General features: G+C 35.1%; 1 protein-coding gene across 1 annotated transcript; it reads right to left on the reverse strand.

Moving 5' to 3' along the window:
• Nucleotides 1-26,977, reverse strand: LOC135719261 (adhesion G protein-coupled receptor E3-like). The gene is made up of 12 exons (XM_073811786.1): nucleotides 26,874-26,977; nucleotides 26,584-26,758; nucleotides 25,177-25,299; nucleotides 21,757-21,941; nucleotides 21,475-21,639; nucleotides 19,880-19,894; nucleotides 1,621-1,809; nucleotides 1,313-1,545; nucleotides 1,093-1,159; nucleotides 925-1,016; nucleotides 692-854; nucleotides 1-422 (listed from the first exon to the last, which is right to left on the reverse strand). Exons 2-12 carry the CDS (start codon nucleotides 26,735-26,737, stop codon nucleotides 378-380), a joined length of 1,431 nt encoding a protein of 476 aa, XP_073667887.1. The 5' UTR covers nucleotides 26,738-26,758; nucleotides 26,874-26,977; the 3' UTR covers nucleotides 1-377.
• Between the last annotated feature and the right edge of the window lie 233 nt (nucleotides 26,978-27,210).

The raw sequence follows: 27,210 nt of genomic DNA on the forward strand, positions 1-27,210 counted from the left end.
ATTGATATTAAATACAAATTTTGTAAGTTTCAACCAAATCAAAAATATCTATCAGCATCTCTGTTTGAAACCAAAAATTACACCTTGCTTGCAGAGTTAAACAATATTTTAAATTTGTTTCAATGTAATTTTTTATCTTGGGCTGAATAACTATTTTGATTGATATTAAATAAAAAATTTAAGTTTTAACCAAATCAAAAATATAGTTTAAGAAAACTAATACATTTAGCTTTAACAAATTACAGCATTTTTTTAAGTTGATCCAAAGTATCATTTTTTTCAGTGTGATAGAAAGGCAAACGCTACATACAACTTCAAATGAATAAAGTCATTCATTCAGTCTAGTTCCCAGTGTTTTTTAAGGGCACTTTTGATGGTCAAGGGAGGAGAGCTCTTATCCACTTCACATACTGCTGCCTGACCTGAACAAAAGATGAGAGGAGAAGAAGGAGATTACAACACTGCACAAAATAAAACAAAGAATACAGGAATTGGTTATTATTACTTTTCCATATTCAGTCTGGTGTCATACAGAAATGTAAAGCGTTGACTTTCTTTCTTTCTTTCTTTCTTTCTTTCTAATGTGTTTAGGGTTACATGAGGGTGATGTTTTATCTCAGGTAGCATTCAAATAATTGTGTATCAAATATAATGACAGAATGAGTCTGTGATGGAGTAAATGATGATTTACCTCATCACTGAGGACACAGTAGACCAGAAAGATGAAGGTTCCTTGCTGTGAGTTCAGGATCAGGAAGAGAATCTTCATCATCTGATTGTTCTCAGTGAAGAAACCCAGAATCCAGGGACAACCAAGAATCACAAACTGGGCCAGAGATTTAAAAACCATAATCCTGCACAGAGAGAAAGAAAAATTATCCATGTGTTTCTTGACTGTCAATATGTGTTAAAAATGATATTTACTTGGTTTGTTTCTTCCGTAAATATTCAGCCTTCAGCTTTTTAAGAGTTGAGTTCAGACTGATGATGATACTGATGAAGAGAATTGTGTTTATCTGCAGAAAAAACACAGAGAATCATTTTGTTTTCCAGTGGTAAAAGAGTAAAAAAAATCATCTAAATTAAACGTACTGCAAGAATGAAGCAAACAGGTCCCAGAAAACTCCAGATGAAGCCTTTCTCCTGTTTAATCCAGCATCTGTTTACAGGAAATGCCATAAAACATTGAAAATACTTTTCAGCTGTCCAGTGTTGAAATATTAACATGACTGACAGAGTTTAATATTATCTGTAATTTGTAAACATGTCTCTGCTTATATAACAGATATATAATATAAATCTTTAAACTTACTGTTCACTGCCATAGCCTTCAGGAACCAGTCCAACAGACACACCCACTATAACAAAAGCGATCGCATATCCAATCACGATTAAGAATCCACTGTTAAGCACCGCCCTCTGTTTGGAGCTGATCTGTGATAGGTTCTTCACACAGATGAAGAGCAGCACAGCTTCAATGAACATCCACACAAAGCAGGAGAGAAAGAAGAAGTGAAGAGCTCCTGATATTACAGCACACAACTCCTGAAGACAGAGTTAGTGTTAGTGTACTGTATAGTTAGTTAGTATACTGTAATTAAAATGGTTTAAAAATCTCACCTTGTGAGGTTTTATGAGATTGATGAATTGTTGTGTGAGTAAGAACAGAAGATGAGCCAACAGCAGACTGATGCAGAGGTTGATTCGAGCTACATTGTTCACTCCAGGTTTCCATTGACAGAAAGAAAAAGTCAACAGAGCCAAACTAGTAAACACCAGACCCAGGACCACAGCCACCAAATTCCCCAACTCCATCAGAGAATCACCATCCTGAGAAAGTAACTTAAAAAAATAAATATACAGTATATTTTAGATTAAAGCTATGGTCTACGATTTCAAAGATTGTTCATTATTAATAACCTTGTTTAGATGCTGGTTATGGTTCTACAGTAAAATCCTAACAATATGAAGAGAAAAAAGAATGAAAAAAATCCATTCACTCTATTGGGTGTACAGCGGCAGAGATGTTGACCAATGTAAGCTGTCCGGCCGGACAGCTTACATTGGTCGACTGCTCTCATCCAATCCCCGCTCCACTTGAAACTCCACCTGGCGCTCGCATCTCCACCCCATCGCACTCCACCCCGCCCCCTCCTGTGACATGAAATTTCTAGCAAAGTAGCAACAGCTCAGAAAAAAAAAACCGACAGCAGCAAGCGGCCCCTGCTTGTCCCTACAGTCAAGGTTGGAAGAAAGAGAAAATCTGTAGAGGAAAAAGCAGAGATAAAAACGGAGACTCAAACGCCGGACTCAAAGTCAAATTAATATAGGGTCCGCCATTGACTGTTGAGCAAGCTTCAGGGAGATATGGGACTGAAAACCGACGCTGACACAGCAGACTTTTTGTTGAGCACACTGTAAAAAATAATTAAGTGGCTTTGTAAATATCACTAAGATAAATGATTAAAATAACTTAATAAAATCTCTTTATGTCACTAAGTTGATTTTTTTTAGTTGGACAAACCAAAATAAATGACAAAAAAGTTTAGCCTAATTTGAACTATGATTTACTCAATATTTTTGGTGAAACATTTATTACATTGTATTATTTGAGTAAATGTAGGCAAAAAAATTAAGTAAATCAGATGTAAATTTTAAAATCACAAAGCCAACGGTTTTTTAATCAGCAGCAGTAGAAACTGCACCTCTTGCAGGAAGACAAACAACCCCAAAAATACTGGTAAGTGTTGAGTTTATTGAAATTTACACTTGTTTTTAATGAAATATTTGATGTGTCCTTGCGTAAACAACTTAAGGTGTATTTAGCCAGCAAACGAGACATCTGCCCGACGTTCAGATCATGTCTATATTGGGTCGGTTGGTCTAGCACCTTATCTGTACCTCTATACAACGTGCAAATCTGGTATAGTATCTGGATGTCTGACTATGACCCCTCTTTGGATGTCAGGTAGACGTCTAAAAGGGGTTCGGGAAATCAATACAAAAACAGTTTATATAAATTTGGTCTCTGAGTTCTGAGTCAAAAAACATAAAGATCACGTGTATTTATGTAGAAAAAATTTGTTAAGCTGTTAAAATAATGTAATCTTTATATATGAATGAGTGTTCAAAAACATAATACTGTTCATAGATAAAGTTCCACCTTAAATGCTCTCTCTCTCTCTCTCTCTTTCTCTCTCTCTCTGTGCATGTGTTGGCGTTTGAGCGTGTGTGAGGGGTTCGTGAGTGTGAGCGCGTGTATTTGCTCTTTTTTGGGGTTTATTCTTTATTTTATTTTTATTTTTTCACTTCTCTTTATTTTTTATTTGCATATTTTGTGTGGTTTTCGTTTGGTGCTGCCTGCTTTCTTTGAAAGCATGGCAGCTCAGAATGGGATGGGGCTTGACTCCCTTTCACGCCGCCACGGAGTCAAAATTGTATCTGTGGCGAGTGTAGAGGCTTGCTGTCTGGGTGTAGGGGAAGTTGTTGGTCATCAAAACATTCACTCTGCATCTAGAATGAATAACGCGACCGTGATTTTTTTGAACACGGTGGAAAGAGCAAACGAGGTGGTTGCGAGAGGAATAATCATTGATGAAATGCTTACACCTGTGTTACCTCTGATGCTACCATCTAAAAACGTCACAATATCAAATATCCCTCCTTTCCTTAGTGATGAAGTTTTGATACAAGCGCTTTCACGTTATGGTAAATTAGTTTCACCGATCAAAAAGATCGCGATCGGATGTGAGTCTCCTTTGTTGAAACATATTGTTTCATTTAGGAGATTTGCATTTATGATAATCAAAGACGACGCTCAACTGGACTTGGCACTAAAGTTTCGTGTGGATGATTTTGAATATGTTGTATTTGTAACTACGGACAAAATGAAATGCTTTGGATGCGGTAAATCGGGCCATTTAATCCGCTCATGCCCTGACAAAATGAACGCAGCTGGAGGTAGTAATGACAGTACTGCAAATAAAGAAAACATGCCCGCTGTTAGACCGTTTGAGATCGGTCTGGCCGAAGCAGCGCCGACCGCGGATAAAACTGCTGGGGAAGGAATGACTGTTGCGGAGCCTGTGGAAGCCGGACCGACCTCAACGGATGTAGGTAGGAATATTTCAGTAACACCTTTAAATGTTGAAACGGGAGTGTCTAACAGTGATGTTGAAAACGCGAGGGAAGAGAATGTGTCTGAAATAGAGGCTGAGAATAGGATGTTCAAAGTACCGAAAAAAAAGGAAAAATGTGGAAAAGATCAGTAGTTTAAAGTGTTTCAACAAAGGAGAAGGGTGTGAGGAACAGAACGAGACAGAAAGTGAAAGCGAAATGTCTGATGCAAGCACAGTGTTGTCGCAGACCGAGGGTGTAAGTAGAAGCTATGATGGTGATGACATAAGACGTTTTCTTAGTATCACAAAAAATAAGAGAGGTGTGATTGTGAAGGAGTATTTTCCTGGTTTAAAGCAGTTTTATGACAAAGCCAAAAGCTTACTAACAGAAGGGTGTCTTTCAAACAAAGAAATTTATCGTTTGAAAAAGATTGTGAGGAAAGTTGGCATTGATTTAAATGAAAATGATGATTAAGAATACTAAGATTCTGGATTTATTTCTGTTTTTTTGGTAATTTATTTATTTCAGCATGGCTCTCGAAAAGAAAAATGGACAAAAAAGAATTATTCACGCTTTATAATCTGAAGAAGGGTTTCTGTTGTCCAATCCTGTAGCAATTAGAAGGAGGGCAATTGGGTTTTATGAAAAACTATACAGAAGTGAACTAGGATCAGTCAATATGAATGAGAGTGTCTTCTTCCAGGAATTACCACAGGTGTCTGATGAAGCTAATGCGGAGATTTCAGGTGTGTGTAGCCTGGGAGAGCTGCATAAGGCCGTTCAGAGCATGGAATCCGGAAGAGTGCCTGGAATTGATGGCATACCAATTGATTTCTATAAATGTTTTTGGGATGTTTTAGGGGAAGATCTCTTAGAAGTACTCAATGGTAGCTTAGACGGAGGTCTTCTGCCGTTGAGTTGCCGTAGAGCAATCCTTACCCTCCTTCCCAAAAAAGGAGATCTCACGGAGATTAAAAACTGGAGACCAGTTTCACTTCTGTGCAGTGACTATAAAATTCTCTCAAAGGTTTTGGCGAACAGGTTATCAAAAATTATGAATGAGGTGATCCATCCGGACCAAACCTATTGTGTACCCAAAAGGTCAATTTTCGATAACATTTCCCTTATTAGGGATATTTATGATGTCTCTAAGTCTTTAAATATTGACGCTGGATTGATTTCATTAGACCAAGAAAAAGCATTCGACAGAGTGGAACATGTATATTTATGTGAAACACTAAAAGCTTTCGGTTTTAGTAAAACATTTATAGATATAATTAAAGTGTTGTATAGTGACGTTGAGAGCATACTCAAAATCAATGGTGGCTTATGCACTCCTTTTAAAGTTTTTAGAGGTGTGAGACAGGGCTGCCCACTCTCGGGAATGCTATATTCATTGGCAATTGAACCTTTTTTGGAGCAAGTACGGAAAAATGTACAAGGGTTTAGTGTGCCAATGTTTGGAAAAAGTATAAGTCTCTCTGCTTATGCGGATGATGTCTTAGTTTTTGTTAATCAACCAAATGATGTAAAAGTTTTAATGAGTATACTTGATGATTTTAGAAAATTGTCTTCTGCTAAAGTTAACTTAGAAAAAAGTGAGGCAATACAAACAGGAGATTGGAAAAGAGGGTGTTTTCCCCTTCCTCCTGGGTTAGTATGGAAAAAAGGAGGCTTTAAATATTTGTTTTTTTTTCTAGGAGACGAAGTAACTGTACAAAAAAACTGGGAGGGAATTATTGAAAAGGTTAAAGGTCGACTTGAGAAGTGGAAGTGGCTAATCCCAAACATGTCATATAGAGGTCGAACATTAGTGATAAATAATTTAATAGCTTCTTCCTTATGGCATAAACTAACTTGTTTGGATCCTCCTTTGTGTTTGTTAGCAGAGATTCAAGCTATTTTAGTCAACTTTTTCTGGGATAAGTTACATTGGGTTCCTCAGAGCATATTGTTTTTACAGAAGGAGGACAAGGATTGATACATCTTCAAAGTAGGACAGCAGCTTTCCGTTTACAATTCTTGCAAAGACTTTTAAGTGGTTCGATAACCTCAAGTTGGAAAGTAGTGGCGTGTAAAATTCTACAAAATTTTGGAAATCTGAAGTTGGACAGAAATCTTTTTTTCTTGGACTTGTCAAAACTGAACATCAGTGGAATGCCTATTTTTTATCGGAATGTTTTTAAAGTATGGGGCATGTTCAAAGTGCAAAGGGAAGGACATTTTAAATCTCTTTACTGGCTCCTTGAAGAACCATTGGTTCATGGAGCACGTTTTGACTTGAATGATGACTGTGCAATTCCTGGGTATACTGAAATGCTTGTGACCTCCAAATTATGTACATTGGGGAGCCTAGTTAACTTGATAGGCACGGACTTTGAAAATACAGAAAAAGTTGCTATGAGTCTAAACGTTAAATCAAGACGTTTTGTTTCTCATTTATTAGAAAAATGGAAAAAAAGACTCATGTTCGATGAACTTAATCTTTTATCTGCTTACTGTGAAAGGAAGATTGTGCCTAATGAAGATGATGTTTTACCTGTTTTTTGTCTTTTACCTGTTTTAAACGATGTTTCGGGAATGTTTTTAAGTTCTGGGGAATCCCTATGTCTCGATTTTTTTTCAAGTGTTGGAAAGTCTTTTTATAAAGCTTGTGTTCTTGTGTTTAATAAGAAAATGCTTAATGAAAGAGTTGACACACCATGGCGTAGTGTTTTAAAATTGAGTGACGATGAAAAACCAGAGTGGAGATCGTTGTATAAGCCACCATTGGGTAAAAGAGTTGGGGACATACAATGGAGACTTTTACATGGTGCTCTGGCAGTTAATGCTTTTATATGTGTCTTAAATTCTGATGTAACTGCAGGATTCCCTTTCTGTTTAAAGAGAAAAACCATTTTTCAAGCTTTTATGGATTGTCCTAGGCTGGAAAGGTTGTTTAATTTATTACATGGTTTGTTTGAGAGTTTTAATGAATCTTTTTCTGTAAAAGTATTTATTGTTGGTTTTAAATATGCTGGAAAAAAGAGGTTTATTTGTCAGTGCTTGAATTTTATCATAGGCCAAGCAAAACTAGCAATATATATGAGCAGAAAGAATAAGATAGACTTGGGTGTAGATCAAGATATCATTACTTTGTTCTTGGCTACAATTAAATCCAGAATACTTGTTGATTTTCATTTTTATTCATCCAGAAATGATATTCTAACTTTTGAGACAAAATGGTGTCAGAATGGGGCTTTGTGCTACATTATTGATGGAAATATACATTTTTCTTTTCTGTTAATGTAAGAATTTGGTTTTGGTTTTTGTAAGGGTGAATGTTAATTTGTGTTTTTGTTGGTGTTTTATGTGAAATATTGTAATAAAGTATTTTTTCAAAATTCAATTCAAATTCTCTCTCTTTCTCTCTCTCTCTCTTTCTCTCTCTCTCGTTCTCTCTCTCTCTCTCTCTCTCTCTCTCTCTCTCTCTCTCTTTCTCTCTGTCTCTCGTGCGCGCACTCTATAATTGTTAAATGTGTCTCATCTCTGTTAAACTAAAAAAAGAGTTTTTGTAAATTCATTTTATAAACAGTGTAGAATTGTCTCAATTTCTCAGTTGATTTGTAAGGTCACATCCAACTTATTATTTAAGTTCATACCACCACTTGGGAATGCTTATACAAAATTTAAAATGCAGATTTTATTGTCACATATGGAGACATCAAAATGACCCCATGAATCACAACAGTGGTGACAATCTTTGTGAATCATGAGTTTTTATAATACGCTGGTGCAATGCATTGCAACATGTAGAAAACTCACCATCGTTGTGATTCATGGGCTGATTCTTGATGTCTGCATCTGTGTCAAAAAATTCTAAACTTTACATTTTTGATTACAGTAAGTAGAAGTGTCCACCTAAATATGTTGATTTCAGCTACAAAGAATATAGAGTGAGATAAAAATTTACTATTTAAAGAAATGTCTCGTTTTATCTGTGATGTTAAAGTTAAATTATACCACCACTTCTGATCATCATTGTTATTAATGAGCACATTTCAGTGACATTGTGATCCACAAATAAGCTGTGTTTGTAACAAACACTTTGTGCAATAATTTTGTGTTTTAACAAACTCCATCATCAAGCGCACACACTACAATATAAAACCTTTAGTCAAACTACCCAACTAAAGGAAACACTGATCATCACGATGGTGCAGAGGTGTAAAGTACTTGAGTAAATGTACTTCGTTACTGTACTTAAGTATTTTTTGGGCTACTTTGTACTTGTACTGAGTATCAAAAATATAGGCAACTTTTACTCTCTACTCAATTACATTTTTGATCAGGTATTTGTACTCTTTACTCCACTACATTTGAAATGACACTTAACGTTACTCGCTACATTGTTTATTCGTCAAATAAAAACGAGACGAAAGTGTCAGAGGGTGATGATGGATAGAATCTGTGGTCGCGAGGTTACACGCACACACATTTGGCGCTGCGCAGAGCAATCGTATGAAATCAAAGTACTGCGAGAGCGAATCAAATGCATATGGAGAAGTCTGGTCTCGCGGTACTTTGATGTCAAACGCTGAATGGCTTGCGTTGAGCCACCGTAGCGGGACATCTGCGTGCTGCGTATGTCATTAACTGTAGAGAAGAGTTCGCGTCTGGTCTGAGAGAAGAGATAAAGAGCAAACATATGGATGCATATCACATTTGCTTCAATCAAGGGACCCTTTGTTAAACATGTGATGCTACAATCAAAACAAAAGTGATGCGCGATTGCAGGAGAGTCATCCCGCAACTCAAAGGCAAGCACAAATGTTTATATACTCTGATGCTACTTTATCAGCTAACATGAGCTTGTTCATAACTTGATATAACTTACTATATAAGCCAAAATAAACCAGCGAGGTCCTGTACTGATTGCCTGAGTAACTTGAGTACATTATAAGATTGATAATAAGTGTACAATTTCACTGTCTTCACATTTAATCAAGTATGCTGTAATGTATTTAATGTAAAGAGGGATGCATGAAGGAAGAAATGTAGTGCACTTGTGAGATAGTCGTGTTACGTACTACATGTGTTTACAATTAATCTTTCAAATGAACAACTTCACGTTTTTAATATGCATTATCATATTTCTGTTAGTGTAATTTTAGTTTACTGGAATTTTTTAAATATTAAAATTATATCTTTTTTTAGGATAGGCCTATATAAGAATATTTGGTAACACTTTACAATAAGGTTCATTAGTTAACAGTAGTTAATGTATTAACCAACTTCAACAAACCATGAGCAATACATTTGTTACATTATTTATTCATCTTTGTTGATGTTAGTTAATAAAAATGTAAGCTTTAATTGTTTGTTCATGTTAGTTCAGAGTGCATTAACTAATGTTAACAAGATTTTAATAATGTGTTAGTAATTGTTGAAATTAACATTAACAATGATGAATAAATGCTGTATAAGTGCAGTTCATTATTAGTTCATGTTAACTAATGTAGCTAACTAATGTTAACTAATGAACCTTATTGTAAAGTGTTACCATATATTTATATCACAAAGTTAGGCTATATATTTTTCAGCATGGCACATTCAAGTACACAATGACACTAGACTAAAATTAAATGGGTTTAAATTAAATTTAATGTAGATTTCTAGACTAAAATCTCATGGCATTTAGTTGAATAAAATTAGACTAAAACTAAATCAATTCAGATGACAAAAATATGACTAAAACTAAATTAAATTTGAGTCAAAAGACTATGACTATGTTAAATCTGTGTTTGTTCTGCCAGGTCAAAATTTTGAGGTGTTTGATTTCTTTTCTATATTAGGAAATAAAACCTCATAAATAAACTTTCTTAGTTTTCACTGCCCAGACCTACAATGTCTCTTTGTGTTGAATACTAGTGCATCTTTGAGCCAACATTCAGTACGAGTAAAAATACTTGAGTACTTTTAAATTGGGTTACTTTAATACTTTTACTCAAGTCGTATTTAAATTGGTGACTTGTAACTTGTAGTGGAGTAATTTTTACAGTAAGGAATTTGTACTTTTACTCAAGTATGGCTTTAAGCTACTCTTTACACCTCTGCGATGGTGACAAAACATGTTCAATAAAACATCAGAATCTTGTAAGTTCTCATAAATGAGCGGTAGAAATGACAAAAAATAGAGTAAATTTGGTTTGTCTAGCCAGTATGGTCCTACTTTAAAATAATGATTTGTTAAAACAACTTTTTGTAACAGTGATGACATTGTTTTAGCGAATGTACATTTAACAATTATCTAGCGAGAGCAAGCGAGGGAGAGTGAAGTTCACGTCACTTCACTTCAATTATTGTATGACAGAGAGAGAGAGAGAGAGAGAGAGAGAGAGAGAGAGAGAGAGAGAGAGAGAGAGAGAGAGAGAGAGAGAGAGAGAGAGAGAGCGGGATTGTAGATGCAGATAGTTAAGGTGGAACTTGTATTTTTGGAAATTAACTATAAACAAGGTTTTTGAACATTTATTCATATATAAAGATTATATATACACATATAGTGTCTAAAATGGCCACATTTTAAAAAGTTTTACTTTGCGTGGAGATCCCCTTGACATCAATATTGGATGTTCAGAACAAGTAATAAAAGACGTCATACAAACTTTCATTTTGGCACCTCATGGGACGTCGAAATGACGTCTTTTTGAGACGCCTTGCTCAGTGGGTTGTTGCAGGTACAAGTGCGAATTTGAGAGACCTCTCAGAGTTTATTCAGCTGATTGTTTTTGTAACATGTACAATGTTTGCCATTTTCAATAAAATAACATGTACAAACTGCTTTGTTTATTATTGATAATTGATGGTTCAGTATGAAATAAATGTATAACATTAAGTAAATAAAACTAATTTATGTTAGTTAAATAATATTCACAAAATTTTCAGCTACATCTAATTAACATTTTTATTATTTTTGATTCCATCTACTCAATTTAATTTGTGATAGGAAGTTAATGGAATTATTGAAATCGACTCCATTTCACAGCTTTCAAATTTACTCAAAATTTTAAGTGTAAAAATGCTTCACAAAAATATTGAGTAGATCATAGTAATAGTTTTTACAGTACAGGTACGCATTTATTTATACTTTTATGGTGTGAGGTGTTACATAAATATCTTTATATCAGTCTGACAACATGCTCATGCTGCCGGTCGGCATTGGAATGTTAGCCGTTGCATCGCCTATCATGGGTCAAAGTAATTATATTTCTTGAAGTGCTTGAATTTCAATAGGCCTAGCGGGTTTCTGTTCGAGCCGATCGGAATTTGAACAAGATGCGCTGTGTGCTGCTATAACAACAATTACTCAAAACCTAAGCAATACTTACTAATAATTATTGGGCAATTAATGTGCGCTATACTGAAAAAAATTATCCTTTGATCAACTTAAAAAAGTGCTGTAATTTGTTACAGCTAATTTTTTTTGTTTTTCCCAAACTATATTTTTGATTCGGTTGAAACTTAAAAATTTTAATTTAATATCAAACAAAATAGTTCTTCAGCCCAAGATAAAAAGTTACATTGAAACAAAGTAAAAATATTGTTTTTCATGGAGACCAATATCATTAGTTTTACTTTTTTACTAAAATTACAACTTGCTTGCAGAGTTCTTTTCTAAGCATGGATGATGTTTAACTTCTAAACAACTGCTGTCAAAACAAGATACAAATGTTCAACTATTCCAGCATCCACACACGTCATTTAGTAAACAAATCTTCTTTCTGACATGATGTAATCACAAGTCAAATGGATATTTACCAAAAAATTATTACATTAAATCTCCAGTTTGCATTTGTTTTAGATTCATTTAAAGTCACCATTATTGTGATGAGTGTTTCCTTTAGTTAGGCATTTGTCCTTTGACTTTCATTGAACTAACTCTCCCCTTTTTAGCAATTTTAACAGTGTTTTATTTACCCTACTCGATCATTGTTTGATGTAAAGGGGTGATATATCATGACATAAGGCTGCCTAAAATTAAAACGTGAAATGGTAAACGAACATTAAAGAGATATAGTATTAAAAAATCATGCTCCATGACGCAATGACGCAGTTTTGAAAAAAATTTTCTAAAATTTAAATTAGACCAATCTACCTTTCTATGTAACATACTTAAAACAGTAAAAAAAAATTCATGACTAACTTTTAAGACTAGACTTAAAGTTTTATGCAACCGGCCGCAGAAGCTGCTTGCATAATATTTGCAAAGTCTATGAATCGCCATGTATACACAAAAAGCTAATATTTTAACTAAAAAAAAATGTTGGCTTGTAAATAGTTTGACAACGGTATTAGCCGAATAATTACGTTGCTAATGCTAATCATTACTAGGCTTATTTCTCTTTAAGTTACCTGTTGTTGTCACTTTTGTTTGTCCTCTTGAAAATTAATCTGTAAGTTTGGCACATTTGGCAGCATCCTCCTCCAATGGATTTTTTCTTCAACCTGTTTTTTACGCCCTCCTCCTCTCAGACGCGTATTGTTACGGTAGGGCCGGCCCAGCCTACCAGAGAAAAGTTTTCTTGGACGTGCTATGGACCGAACCAACTCTATGGGAGGGGAAAACTCCCTCACATGGTACAACCCATGCAGAGGCTGCGCGCTGCCAATGCGAAACGTGTAAAGTGTCATTTAAGAGAAGATAGACTCACTGACGTGACAAATGTAAAAAAAAAAAAACACTTGACCGGCCCAAAAGTGAAGCGGCCCACCGGGAATTCTCCCGATTACCCACCCCGGGCCTGGTAAATGGTAAGAAAGTTGCACAATTTTATTATGGCACAATGCATTATGGGAGTTATAAATGAGTTTTCTACAATCCTGGTACCCAGCATGCATTGCGGGATGATGCTTTGTTGTTGTTGTTGTCACCATTGTTGCGTTTCATAGGCTGATTGTTGATGTCTCAGTGTGTCAGATGAACACCACAGATTAGATTTATGTGAAAAAACAACTCTTCAGGCTTTATGGATTTTCACAGCATGGTTACAGTACAGAAGCATAACATGATTGATAGAACATAAAATAACTTAAATACAGTAACTCTTTTTTTGCTTGAGATGATTGAATCACAATAATTAGCAACTAGCATATTAACAGTTTCAGACTTCATCTATAACATTATCTTCTACTCTAACAGATGTGCTTGTGTTTCTAAAGTTTTATAACCAACAGAAGAAGAAAATGCTAAACTTTAAGACCCAGGTGCCCAACTATAGGAAACACTAATCGACTCAGTGGTGACTTACTTTATTACCCAGATTTACAGCCGTTCTTTAGAAGTTAAACTTATCATCCCTGTAACTCTGCAAGGAACTTATCAGCATCTCTGTTTGAATACTAAAATTAAAACTTCCTTGCAGAGTTACAGGAATGATAAGAGGCAAAAGTGAAAGATTGGAGCTTTTAACTTTTTTTAAACTGTAAGATGGAGTCATATATACACACGGCAGTGTTCAATTATCTATTGCATTTAATATTGTGACTTTCTTCATCATTTTATTATTACTTTTTCCAGAAAAAGAGGCAGTCTATAAAAAAATTAGAGACAGGATTTTTTTTTACCAAAGTAAAAATAATGATTTGGTCTCCATAAAAAACAGAGGTGTAAAAACCATGTGCCATGAGTAAAAGTCCTCTACAGTATTTTGTTCCAATCACCTAGATTTGCTAATTAGCACAGTTTTTCAGCAGGAGGTGACCTCCTGGCTCGTTGGTGTTTTAAGCCCTCAACGGCCCTGTCCCAAATGTCACACTCCGGACCTGTGGTCCTCCTCAGAGTCCACACTTTGATGACTTCACGTAGTCCAGACTTTCTTTTTCGTGCCAGTTTCACGTATTGGTTGCTCAATTGTTTTTCCTATTTGCTTACCATTGTCATGTGGGATTAGGGTTAGAGCGACTTTCTGTTACATAAAATGACGTCCAAGCCCAACTCTAACCCCAACCCAAAAAATCTGATGTATATAAACATTAAAGATCCAATATGCATTTCCAATATGCATATTTTTTAATAAAATTTCCTAAAATAACTTGCACAGTGTGATATATTTCCAGCAGTAGTGTACTTACAATCGGGGCTCTGAACCGGTTCAAGGAACGAAAACGAAAACCGGAAACGAATGAAATTTTAACAGGAACAAAAACGAAAACAAAAACAAAATCAATTTTAATCGTTCTGAACAGAAACGTCTATTTAAAATTACCATTAACCGGTTAATAACGTAATTTTATCGTTTTCTTTAATATTGTACTTATCAGTGACCAATCATGATTTGAACAGTACAACATGTGACTTTGACGCATCAAGCGTGAGTGACTTTGACACATAGCGTGAGTGAAATGCCCGCGCAGCAGTCATCGAGTCTCCGGCCCGATAGCATTTGTCTTAAATAACCACAAAGCTACCCATCAAATGTTCAGAGGTATGTTTAAGTTAAAACTTGCTTGGAAATATGAAGATGCAAACTGTAACTCAAAAAAGCCAGGGGACTTATACCACTGTCAATTACTTTTTAGATGGGTCGCCACCAAGAAATTCCTTTTCGTTATTATTTTTCTTACGACAAGCTGTCTTAACAAGTCTGTCTGCAATATTGAAGGATGTGGGGGAGAAGTACAGTAGCCGGGAATCACTGAGGTACAGAGGTGTAAAGTACTCGAGTAAATGTACTTCGTTACTGTACTTAAGTATTTTTTGGGCTACTTTGTACTTGTACTGAGTATCAAAAATATAGGCAACTTTTACTCTCTACTCAATTACATTTTTGATTGGGTATTTGTACTCTTTACTCCACTACATTTGAAATGACACTTAACGTTACTCGCTACATTGTTTATTCGTCAAATAAAAACGAGACGAAAGTGTCAGAGGGTGATGATGGATAGAATCTGTGGTCGCGAGGTTACACGGACACACACAACTGAGGGACTTCATTTGGCTCTGCGCAGAGCAATCGTATGAAATCAAAGTACTGCGAGAGCGAATCAAATGCATATGGAGAAGTCTGCTCTCGCGGTACTTTGATGTCAAACGCTGAATGGCTTGCGTTGAGCCACCGTAGCGGGACATCTGCGTGCTGCGTATGTCATAAACTGTAGAGAAAAGTTCGCGTCTGGTCTGAGAGAAGAGATAAAGAGCAAACATATGGATGCATATCACATTTGCTTCAGTCAAGGGACCCTTTGTTAAACATGTGATGCTACAATCAAAACAGAAGTGATGCGCGATTGCAGGAGGGTCATCCAACATTATCTGTCTGCACAAGCGGAGGCTGTAGTTTCAGGACCGCAGTTTCAGGACCGCAGTTTTAGGACCCTCGTTTTTTTTTAACAGCGCCATCTAGCGAAACTGTAGCCTCTGGTGGTGCAGGCAGATGCTACTCGAAAAAAGTGCCACAAATGCATATTTTCACCCAATTTAAACTACTTTTAAAGTTTTAGATGTTTTTAAAGGTTTATTACACCCAAATACTGCTTTCTTTATTTAAATTAAATCAGATTTTTAGGAATGTTAAGTAATTATTGGCTCTACGTTGCATTATTTAATAACTCATCAAGTAAAATAAACAAGGAATCGTGTACTTTAGCCTTTTTAGTCAATCACATATTCAAGAACAGAGGGAATACACAAGGATGACTCTGGGGTAGATTTAAAATTTTTGTATTTATAAAATTATATATTGCAACAGTTGAATTTGAACACACACAAAAAAATAGTGTAACACTTTACAATAAGGTTCATTAGTTAACATTAGTTAATGTATTAACTAACATGAACAAACCATAAGCAAAACATTTGTTACAGTATTTATTAACCTTAATCTTTAATTAAGCTAAATAAAGCGTTTAATTGTTTTTTCATGTTAGTTCACAATTCATTAACCAACTATCAAGTATTACTAATTGTTGAAATTAACATAAACAAATATTAATAAATGCTGTATAAGTGCAGTTTATTATTAGTCCATGCAATTAATGTAGTTAACTAATGTTAACTAATTAACCTTATTGTAAAGTGTTACCCAAATTTGTTAATGATGTGAACAACATAAGAACTGCATGGACAACGTCTTCACTGACTCCTAAGTGAGAGAAAGATAAATAAATGAATGAAACCAGGAACATTTAGTTGAACATGTTCAACAACTCTTTAATTTTTGATTTCAAACTTTATATCAATCTTCATACCAAGTAATGTTCATATTAGTATTGCATAGTGTTCATTACAGGAGCAAAGGTTCTTGAAACATTCATGTCAATAAAGCACATCTGAGCAGATAAAAAATAATAATAGAGAGAGATAGATAAATATAAATATTAAATATTTAAAGCACACATTGTGATGTATGCAGCAGCAACTGGATGCTCTCCCCTCTTTTTTTCAATTGTTTGTCTATGATTCGATTAAATTCCTCCACTTCACTGAAATAGTACATAAAGAACATAATCACTGATTAACAAAAATGCTGTTAAAAAGTGGTACACAGTACAGTACAGTACAGTAAACAGTACATGACACAATCTAACACATGGTATTTTAACAGTCAATTATTATGATGGCCTACTGTTATGTCTGACTATAAAAATGTCACATGTCTCAATCAACATTAAAACCACATCTAAATGAAGAGACATATTCATAACATGTATTGTGTGGTAACGTCAAAAAGGCTGACTGTGATCATGTGACAGTTAAAACATATTTATATTATTTTAACTAAAAAAAAAAAAAAACGAGTAACTAACTAACAAGTTTTTACAACCAGCGTAATACAGTTTTCTTGTACTGTCACTAAGTCAACACAAGCTTTTATGCAACAGTTTAATTAAACGAATGTGCTAACAAGTTATTTACAGCATTATTCTATAAAAAGCACGTTGAATGACCTCTGTGTATGAAATGTGCTACACAAACGTGCCTTGCCATATTACGTATGATGGATATGCAAGACTATTTAGCAAATCACAATCACTATGTTAATCGGCTATGTTAACTTTCCAATGAAATGCATCACGATTGTATTTAATGTTCAAATAAAAATTGATTCAAACTTGATACTCACACTCTGCTTGTCATCCATCTTTGTTGGTCCTCTAGTTCGCTAGGTGGCGTTGTCACTAAAAACCTAGGGTCCTATAACTGCGGTCCTATGACTGCGGTCCCGAAACTGCAGTCTCCGCTTGTGCAGGCAGATGCTACTCGGGTCATCCCGCAACTCAAAGGCAAGCACAAATGTTTATATACTCTGATGCTACCTTATCAGCTAACCTGAGCTTGTACATAACTTGATATAACTTACTATATAAGCAGTCTCACCCCATTTCGTCAATATTTGACGACACTTGACCATTCGTCATATGTTGACGTGAAGGGTATACCTTTCGCGTCATTTTTTGACGAACTGGGGACTTCAATACTATTACGTCCGTTGCATTCTCTTTCCTATTTTATTACCATTTGCGCGTCGGTTTAGGGTTAGATTTACATAATGACATCCCTACCCAAACCTAACTCTAACCCCAACGCCAGGTGACAACTGTTTCTAACCCCAACGCCAGGTGACAACTGTTTAATTTCGCGTACACTGTTTAATTTCGCGTACACTGTTTAATTTCGCGTACACTGTTTAATTTTGCGTAATCTAACCCTAAACCGACGCGCAAATGGTAATAAAATAGGAAAGAGAATGCAACGGACGTAATAGTATTGAAGTCCCCAGTTCGTCAAAAAATGACGCGAAAGGTATACCCTTCACGTCAACATATGACGAATGGTCAAGTGTCGTCAAATATTGACGAAATGGGGTGAGACTGTGTTAAAATAAACCAGCGAGGTCCTGTACTGATTGCCCGAGTAACTTAAGTACATTATAAGATTGATAATAAGTGTACAATTTTACTGTCCTCACATTTAATCAAGTATGCTGTAATGTATTTACTGTAAGAGGGATGCATGACGGAAGAAATGTAGTGCACTTAATGTGAGATAGTGGTGTTACGTACTACATGTGTTTTCAATTAATCTTTCAAATGAACAACTTCACGTTTTTAATATGCATTATCATATTTCTGTTAGTGTAATTTTAGTTTACTGGAATTTTCTAAATATAAAAATTATATCTTTTTTGGGATAGGCCTATATAAGAATATTTGGTAACACTTTACAACAAGGTTCATTAGTTAACAGTAGTTAATGTATTAACCAACTTGAACAAACCATGAGCAATACATTTTTTACATCATTTATTCATCTTTGTTAAGTAAGGGATAATGTAGAGGCAGCCGGTAGTTATTGGGAAATAAGCCCCGACAGTGTGATCAGGACCCGACGCGAAGCGGAGGGTCTTGTATCACACTGAAGGGGCTTATTTCCCAATAACTACCGGCTGCCTCTACATTATCCCGCTTATTACACGGCTACTTGCCACATAAGAAAAAAAACTGGACATGAATATGAATTTGAAACATTTTATTGGCATATGTTTTAAATTAACATTTTTATCCTTCCGCGAAACTTTGCACAGATGCATAAAATGATCGTAATACCTTATTAAGATCCTCTGCTTCATACTTGTCTGTCTCCATTTTTTTCTCTTTAAGCCAGTCTTTGAGAAGTTTTAATGCCCATTCTGTATTTTTTTGTGTGTTGGCTTCGTAGCTGTCATGCTCTATTTTGTCAAGTTCAGTCTCAGTAAGCTCTCTGTGTCTTGTCGTGGTTGTCGAGTGTTTGTCACAAGATGGCGCCAAACAGACAGTAATCTTTATTGATCTTTATTGGCGCGGAGTGATTTTACTCGTGCAAAGTAGTACCGGCTATGCGTTATTATTTTGGAGCGGTTATTATTTGAAAAGAACGAACCTGCAAATGTCTCAACTGACCAATCAGAATCAAGCATTCCAGAGAGCCGTGTAATAATAGTTAATAAAAATTTAAGCTTTAATTGTTTGTTCATGTTAGTTCAGAGTGCATTAACTAATGTTAACAAGATTTTAATAAAGTATTAGTAATTGTTGAAATTAATATTAACAAAGATGAATAAATGCTGTATAAGTGCAGCTCATTATCAGTTCATGTTAACCAATGTAGCTAACTAATATTAACAAATGAACCCCACTGTAAATTGTTACCATATATTTATATCACAAAGTTAGGCTATATATTTTTCAGCATGGCACATTCAAGTACACAATGACACTAGACTAAAATTAAATGGGTTTAAATTAAATGTAATTTAGATTTCTAGACTAAAATCTTATGGCATTTAGATGAATAAAATTAGACAAAAAACTAAATCAATTCAGATGACAAAAATATGACTAAAACTAAATAAAAATTTAGTCAAAAGAAGACTATGACTATGTTTAATCTGTGTTTGTTCTGCCAGGTCAAAATTTTGAGGTGTTTGATTTCTTTTCTATATTAGGAAATAAAACCTCATAAATAAACTTTCTTAGTTTTCACTGCCCAGACCTACAATGTCTCTTTGTGTTGAGGACTAGTGCATCTTTGAGCCAACATTCAGTATGAGTAAAAATACTTGAGTACTTTTAAATTGGGTTACTTTAATACTTTTACTCAAGTCGTATTTAAATTGGTGACTTGTAACTTGTAGTGGAGTAATTTTTACAGTAAGGAATTTGTACTTTTACTCAAGTATGGCTTTCAGCTACTCTTTACACCTCTGCTGAGGTAACTTACAGAGGCACATTTAACATAAACATCCAGCAGAGTATGCTGCGGTTTCAACCAGAAAAAGACATGGTTGAAAACGGGTCGTTTTTTTCAGCTGTTTATACTTAAAATGAATGCAGGTATTTCTTTTGTGGTTTTAACAATTAATCAAATGTTGAAGTTTAGTTATATCATGTGTTATGTTATTATTTTTGTGTGAAAATTTGTCTGTATGCATGCATTTGTTAAAGTATAGCCTGAATTAAAATAACGTTATTAACCGGTATTTTTTCTAAGTAAACCGTTTTCGGAACGTAAATGTTCAATGAGGAACGCAAAAACGGAAACGTTAAAATATCGATTCTGCTCAGAGTGAAACGATTGATAATTTTTTTCGTTTTTAAGCCCTGCTTACAATATCTCAAAAGTCTCAATTTTTTTTTGTTTTAGATAAATTCAGATTTTAAATAATTGTCCGTCCCGGAAAAAAACGTCGCCTTTCAGGGACGCAATATCCGCACTATCGCATTTTTCCGGTGTAGACCATGTGATATTCCACCACACCAGAATATCACATGATCAAATGCGGAAGTGCGGGTTATAGCATTATAGCTGTTATCGGCTGATATGGAACACGATTACTCTTTGGCGAGTAACGTTATGGAAGTGCCAACAAAACGTAAGCGTCCATATTCGGATACACGCAAACTTTGTGACAAACGGAGAGATAAAACCTGAGTAAATCTCGGCCAGGCGTTTTCCAGATAGAGAGAGCTTCGCGACTCTTGGACTTGACAGAGACTCTGCTCTTGCGAGTGTATTAATAGAAAGGTAAGCAAATCTATTTTAATATTTAAGTATCCGTAGACGATTTTAATAGCACTTATAAACAGTTATATTGCTCTTTGTAATTCGGTAAGGCTTTTCATCACGTTTAGTGACTGAGATTATGACAGTACAATTAAAGAGCAGCCAACTCTCACACATTGTCCGTAACATTCACGCATTTGGTTTCACATGCTCAAACGAGCGTGAGAGTTGGCATCTATCCCTACGTGCAAATGTTCGTTCAAATTTACTGAGAACGATTGGTTTGAACACGTTAAACAACACGCCATTAACTATAAACCATAAAACTGCACAGCATTAACCCCAAAAAATAATTTGACGAATTGCTAAATTCTAACGGGATAATATAGGATAACATGTCATGTTCCTTGCAGTTCATTGATTATGATGACATTAAATAATGCTATCAGACATAAAGGTAATACAAAAACGAATAAATTACCTCATCCGTGGTCATGATTCAATAATTCGACGTAGAGCATTGATAGATGGTGAAAACTCATTGAAAATGACATCTCCCATCGTGACCTGCGTCATCAAGCTTCGCCTTTGTTATTGTTGGAAACTGCGCCCTCTTGTGTTGAAAAAAATGACATACTGGATCTTTAACCAATGTTTAAAATGACATCCTTACCCAAGCCCAACTTTATCCTCGCGCGAAAACGGTTTAAAAATAATAAATAAGGCAACTTGATTTAAGAGGTTTACATAGGCTATTGTCCGGTTTCATATTTTTCAGTCAACTTTTCAAAATACATTCTGGGAAAATCTCCTGGTGACGCCCCTGGTCTTACCTCTGGTGGTCTTCTGCTGGTTTGCATGATGAGAGCGAATGTTGACAGGTGAAGACATGAACACACGGTGTGGCTGCTGTTGGTCTTTACAACAGAGCAACCATCTACAATCCACTCACTGATGTTCCAGTACACACAGGAAAGATTTCCTCCAGATACAAACTCCTTCATAAAATAAAAAAATATTCAAGTTATTCAAAGTTATTTATTAGTGCTTATTTTTGAAATAAAGAGACATTTAGATTAGAAATTAAGATGACAGAGTCAATGAGAGTAACTCACTCTGATGTGTTTGAGTATGAAGTTGACTGGTTTGGTGAGGGTTGTGTTGGTGGTTTTAGGAAGAGTAGCAGAGATGACAGTGGACATCATGGTTTTAACTGTGTCATCTGATGTGTTGAAGAAGTCTGGTTTCAGTAGGTCCTCCATTGTGTTGTAGCTCATGAAAGCCACAGCAGCAGCTGATCCTGCAACAGATACAGAGAAGGACAATCCAATTTATTTAACGATTTAAATGCAAAGTGAGTCTAAATATTGCAAGTGTATTTGTACAAATATTTCACAGAGTGAAATATTGAATAGACAGACACCCCCACCCCACTACATACATGAAAGTATCCACACATATACAGGAGGTGCTGAATAATGTTTCTGTTGGTTGCTTATCACAGATGTATTTGGTCCCACCAGTTTTTGAATAAAAATGAAAAATAGCTTGATAAAGTAAGGAAATACAAACCGTAATTTTTTATAACCTAACTCTAAATACATTACATAACTCTTATACATGAAGCAAACATCATTTACACCAGAACAGCACTTTACAGTGGCATAGAAAGAGTTTGGGACTTATTAAAATGAGCCAATTTAAGCCCTTTACATGTAACACAAAATTATATAAAAGTATATGTAACTGCCTGTAAAATATTTTTCTTTGCAAAACAACAGTATTTTTCTGCAAATCTGTTCCAGCTATGAAGGGGTTTGGGTGAGCGCATTACAACAGCTTCTGTTGATTTAATTCTGCATTACTTTTTTACATTCTCAATACCATTTCTTGTGCTGTATTGTTTCATGTTTTCTCACACAAACTTGCAAGCAAAACTGAGAATATACTCTGGTACATGTTTTTTTGGTTCACCTGTAATTTTCTAGTGATCATGAAGACCTTGATTAGCTTGCTCAGGTGTGTTTGATCAGGGTTGGAGCTAAACTCTGCAGTGCTCTGACTCTCCAGGGTAAGATTTGGGGAACCCTGGTGTAGTTTAAAGGTGTTAAAGGGAGTCGCTGCCCCATCGCTAATTTCCATCTCCACCTCGTCACTGTGATTAGCAACTAAAATGTTTGAGCCATTCGAGGAGCTTAGGGCTCCTTCAGCTGCCAGACCAGCATCTGAATAACCATTGTTTGTAAAGTTTATGTAATCTTTCTTGACTATGAAAACATTCAAGATCAGCAGATAATCCTTTTGACCTGCCTTTTTGTATTTTTTTTTTATCTCAGAGTAGGTAGAGGTGTTATATATTTGTTTATTCAACGAGGGTTTTTTTTCTCATTTTATTTTCTAGAATTATTTTGAGGTCAACTCTGCTTCGCATCATGCCACATTACCACCTTGGGTGCATCATTTTCAAATTACTAAACAACCCGTTGTCAATTATTCCTTAGATATTTGCTGTTTACTTCCTTTTTAACCACAAAAAAAAAAACATCTAGTCTGGCTTGTACTTTTTCTGAAGGCTAGCCTCTTCAACCCTGAGGACCCTGTCCCGGGTCCAAAATTTCGTATTTTGACTTAATATAAAAGATTCTTTTAATCTTTAATGCTCCGTCATGGACCCCAGTAACACATATGAGATACTGTTTGAAAGCTTAGAGTCTCTACTTTCTGCAGATATGCATCACTTTGACATATCTTTTACTGTAAGAAAGTTATTTACACTTAATTTACACTATCACCCCCCCAATATTTTTTGATATCATATAATATTCACATATTTCATATTTTTCAAAAATGACAAACATGGGCAAGTCTTATATCAAATGAAAGCTCTCACTCTCAGGAATAAGGCTACTGCATTATTTTTGTTCTAATATCAACACATATCCAACAATCATCGAATGAATAATAAGGTAAAAATGGTCTTTTGTAAACATATGTGAAACTTGAGTGTGAACTGCCTCAGATAGCACAGATAGCCACAAATGATACACCATCTTTTATTTTAGGTCCTACTCTAAACAATGAGTCCATTCACAGCATTTTCTTTGGTTGTTTGCATAATTAATCCCTAGCTTTTTATTATATGTGCAAAACAAAAAATTAATATTTTTATGAAAAATTTATTTTCACACCCTTCAGTAAAATAAGAATATCTTTTGAATGCGACATGATAAAGAGTTCATTCTTTTTTTGGGTGTTTACTGTCTGCTAACAACCAGAACTGTCTGCAGTCTGCTAGAGCATCCAGAACCAGAGTTATACACTATCAAAGACAGTGTTTACAACATAAAAAATAAAATTTGGTGTTTCATCATATGAAAAACAACATAAATAACAATATTTGTCACAAACAGCAGCTTTTTATGTAACTTCAAAGGGTTTTCTTTAAAATGATATAAAGAAATTGCATTTATTCCACTGTATGTGGTTATGGTAGCACTTAAAATGTTTTTTGGCAGAAATTGTACACCATAAGCGTATTATTCCTCCCATCAGTTGGAGTAAAATAACTTTTGCATATATTATGAGGGACCTGAGATACCCAGGACCAGAGTTATATACTTTCAAATAAAAACTTTAGAAAAAAAACATAAAAAGCGCCTATTTATTTTTGTGTTTATTAGAGGCCTGACATCACATGCAACCATGTTTAGCACTTTCAACAGTGTTTTATGTAATTTCAAAGGGTTTCCTGTAAAATGATACCAAACTTTTGTATGTAAACCTCTGCATGTGGGTATGGGAAGCTTTTGAAATTGGGTAGGCCAAATCCAGGCGAAAATCCCCAAAATAGCTTCAGGGTGGAAGAAGCTAGGGGCGTCTTTCACAACTGCCTATTTATTGCATCCTAGGGTTGTAATACAGTGACGATTATTGAATGGTACATTTGGTCTCCAAAGAAGACGTGTTTGGCTCATGCCGTTATGCTGTTCCTGTATAACAGGAAATTACTACTACTCACTCTATCAATCAGCAATAAGACATTTTAGGAAAGATAATAAGTTTGGTCATACACCTGAAATACATGACTGGCCAAGACATTTAATCAGTCTATCCATGTGCCAAACTATCTCCCTGTCCTAGCTGTCTAACCAATCAATTTTTAAAAATGTTTAAAACATGATCTAGCAAGAAAGAGTCTAATGGAAACCACGATTTCTGTCTGCCATGAATATACTGATTGACTTGCTAATCAATTTGATGAGAAGATATCAATAAGGATGTGATGATGTAGCCAAAGTATCTTTAGGGAAATTGTGGCACTCAGTAGTCAAGTTTGCTGTGCCTTTTGACAGGTATTTCAGTCAGTCGAGACTAAAGTACTGAGTTATTTAAATTTTTTGGTGAACTATTCCTTTAACAACTCTTATGAATATAATTAACACATTTTATTTTTACAGATGAAATGAAACCATATACATCTGCTTTCTGACAATGTCTTTTAACAATAGTTAAAAAAAAAGTTTTTTTTTGTATACCTGTGGCGTTGTTGTTTTTGGCGATTCCAATGAGATCAACGTCTATAGAAGCATTTGTTGTGTCGAGCTGAGGAATTTGATTTAAGGTAGTAGCCAGGCGTCCAACCATGAAGACTTGTGCCTCTGATTTTTAAAGAAACACACATTTCTATGTCATATAAAACATTAAAGGTTATTTCATGAGCACATGCACCAAAATGTTTTAAGGGGCACATGTGCACAGCTACCCTTCATACTGTTATCATAGTTAGTAACATTAATTAAACATCAAAACCTTTTATATGCCATATTATTATTATAAACACATGGGCTCATTTGCTGTAACGCTCATCACTGCAAAAACAGTTAATAAAAAGAAACCTTTGATGCAACATAAACAGATCTAAATGTAATGCTGTTATCAACATTTTTCATTTAATTATTTATTTAATTGCTTTGAAAGCACTTTTTTAAAAACAAACACTTTACAATAAGATTGTGTTAGTAAACATTTGTAAACACTTCATTTTACCAATGTATTAGAAATGCCGAAATAAACATTAACTAAGATGAATTAATGCTGTAAAAGTATTGATCATTTTTAGTTTATTTTAGCTAATTCATTAACTAATTGTTACACATACAACCTTAGTGTAAAGTGTTACCAACACATTTATATAAAATTATTACAGTAACGCATTTTTGCCATTTTACTTCAAAGTCAGAGAACATAATGATTTTGCACCTCCTCTAGGGCTGAATCTAGATATAAACATTAAGAAATGGAATTTGACCTATCATCTTTGCACGCAGTTAATCTGCAAAACAAAGTAACGGAAAACAAAGTAACGGAAAACAAAGTAACAGATGAAAAGATGGTTAACTGATTTTGAGATGGCATGCAAAACCCACTTGGCTCAAAAATCCAAAGGGGCAAAATGGTTTGAATGGGCATGATGCCTCTGGTTACATTATATCATGTTGTTGCTTTATTCTGATTAGTTGAGAAATGTTCTTAAAATAACCACCAGAGCAATGTCTGTGGTAACCGTGGTATAAGCAGAATAATCAACTCTGGTCCTTAGAATTATTTGAAAATAACAGTGTAATGGCAATCCGCTTCACATTGTGCCGCATTACCGGGTGTGCCTTCTTATCGAATGATTCAATGACCCATCGTCAATTATTCCTTACTTACTTATTCATTTAGCTGACGCTTTTATCCAAAGCGACTTACAATTGATGTATATGACAGAGGTCGCACGCCTCTGGAGCAACTAGGGGTTAAGTGTCTTGCTCAATGGTGTGTCACAGTGGATTCGAACCCAGGTCTCTCACACCACAGGCAAGTGTCTTATCCACTGCGCCATCACCATCCTGAATATTGTTACTTGTATATTGTTTCAGTGACAGTTGTGTCTTTCTTACCCACAGCTGCAAGAGTGAAACTGACATTGTCAGAGGTGTTTGTTGGCTTCACCAACATTGACACGAGCTTTTCACCAACTCTTAACACATCTGACGCTTGTTTCTTCAGGTCACTGGATGATGAATTTATCTTCTCTGATGTAATAAAGACCATGCCCAAAAGTTTGGTCACATCCTAATTCAGTAAATAAGTAAAGAGCTAAGGTTCCAAAAAGATGTCACTAACAAATATTTGTTGCAATGATTTGTATCAATACAAATATTTTCTCATTTGTCTCTGATAGACTTACCGTTACATTGAGAACTGTAATATTCTCTAACCGGTCAAGGAGATTCTGTACACATGAAGTTCCCTGTGAACAAGAACATACTGTTACAAGATTTTGGTTGACTAGTGAAGAAGGTGGTTGTGGCTGTGACAGTAGGAACAGTATTTGTTGAGTATTGCTAGGGATTTGTCGTATAATGTTTCTCAATATTAAAGACATCATACAGTTTATTGTTTTTGCTTTTATACAGAGTAAAAAAATCATTAAAAGTGAATGAACAGGACACATTATACTAGAGTTTTTTTGTCCCACTCCCACAAGGTTCTAAAATGTACACTATACAATTGTTTCAATTATC

This window comes from Paramisgurnus dabryanus, chromosome 14, assembly GCF_030506205.2.
Source record: "Paramisgurnus dabryanus chromosome 14, PD_genome_1.1, whole genome shotgun sequence".
Taxonomy (NCBI): domain Eukaryota; kingdom Metazoa; phylum Chordata; class Actinopteri; order Cypriniformes; family Cobitidae; genus Paramisgurnus; species Paramisgurnus dabryanus.

Coding starts and splice junctions, on each gene's coding strand:
- LOC135719261 (XM_073811786.1), bottom strand. CDS start 26,737: ATGGTCTTTATTACATCAGAGAAGATAAATTCATCATCCAGTGACCTG. Junction 21,942..25,176: donor CAAAAACAACAACGCCACAG/GTATACAAAAAA, acceptor TATCTGTTGCAG/GATCAGCTGCTGCTGTGGCT. Junction 1,017..1,092: donor CTGTTTGCTTCATTCTTGCA/GTACGTTTAATT, acceptor TTTTTTCTGCAG/ATAAACACAATTCTCTTCAT.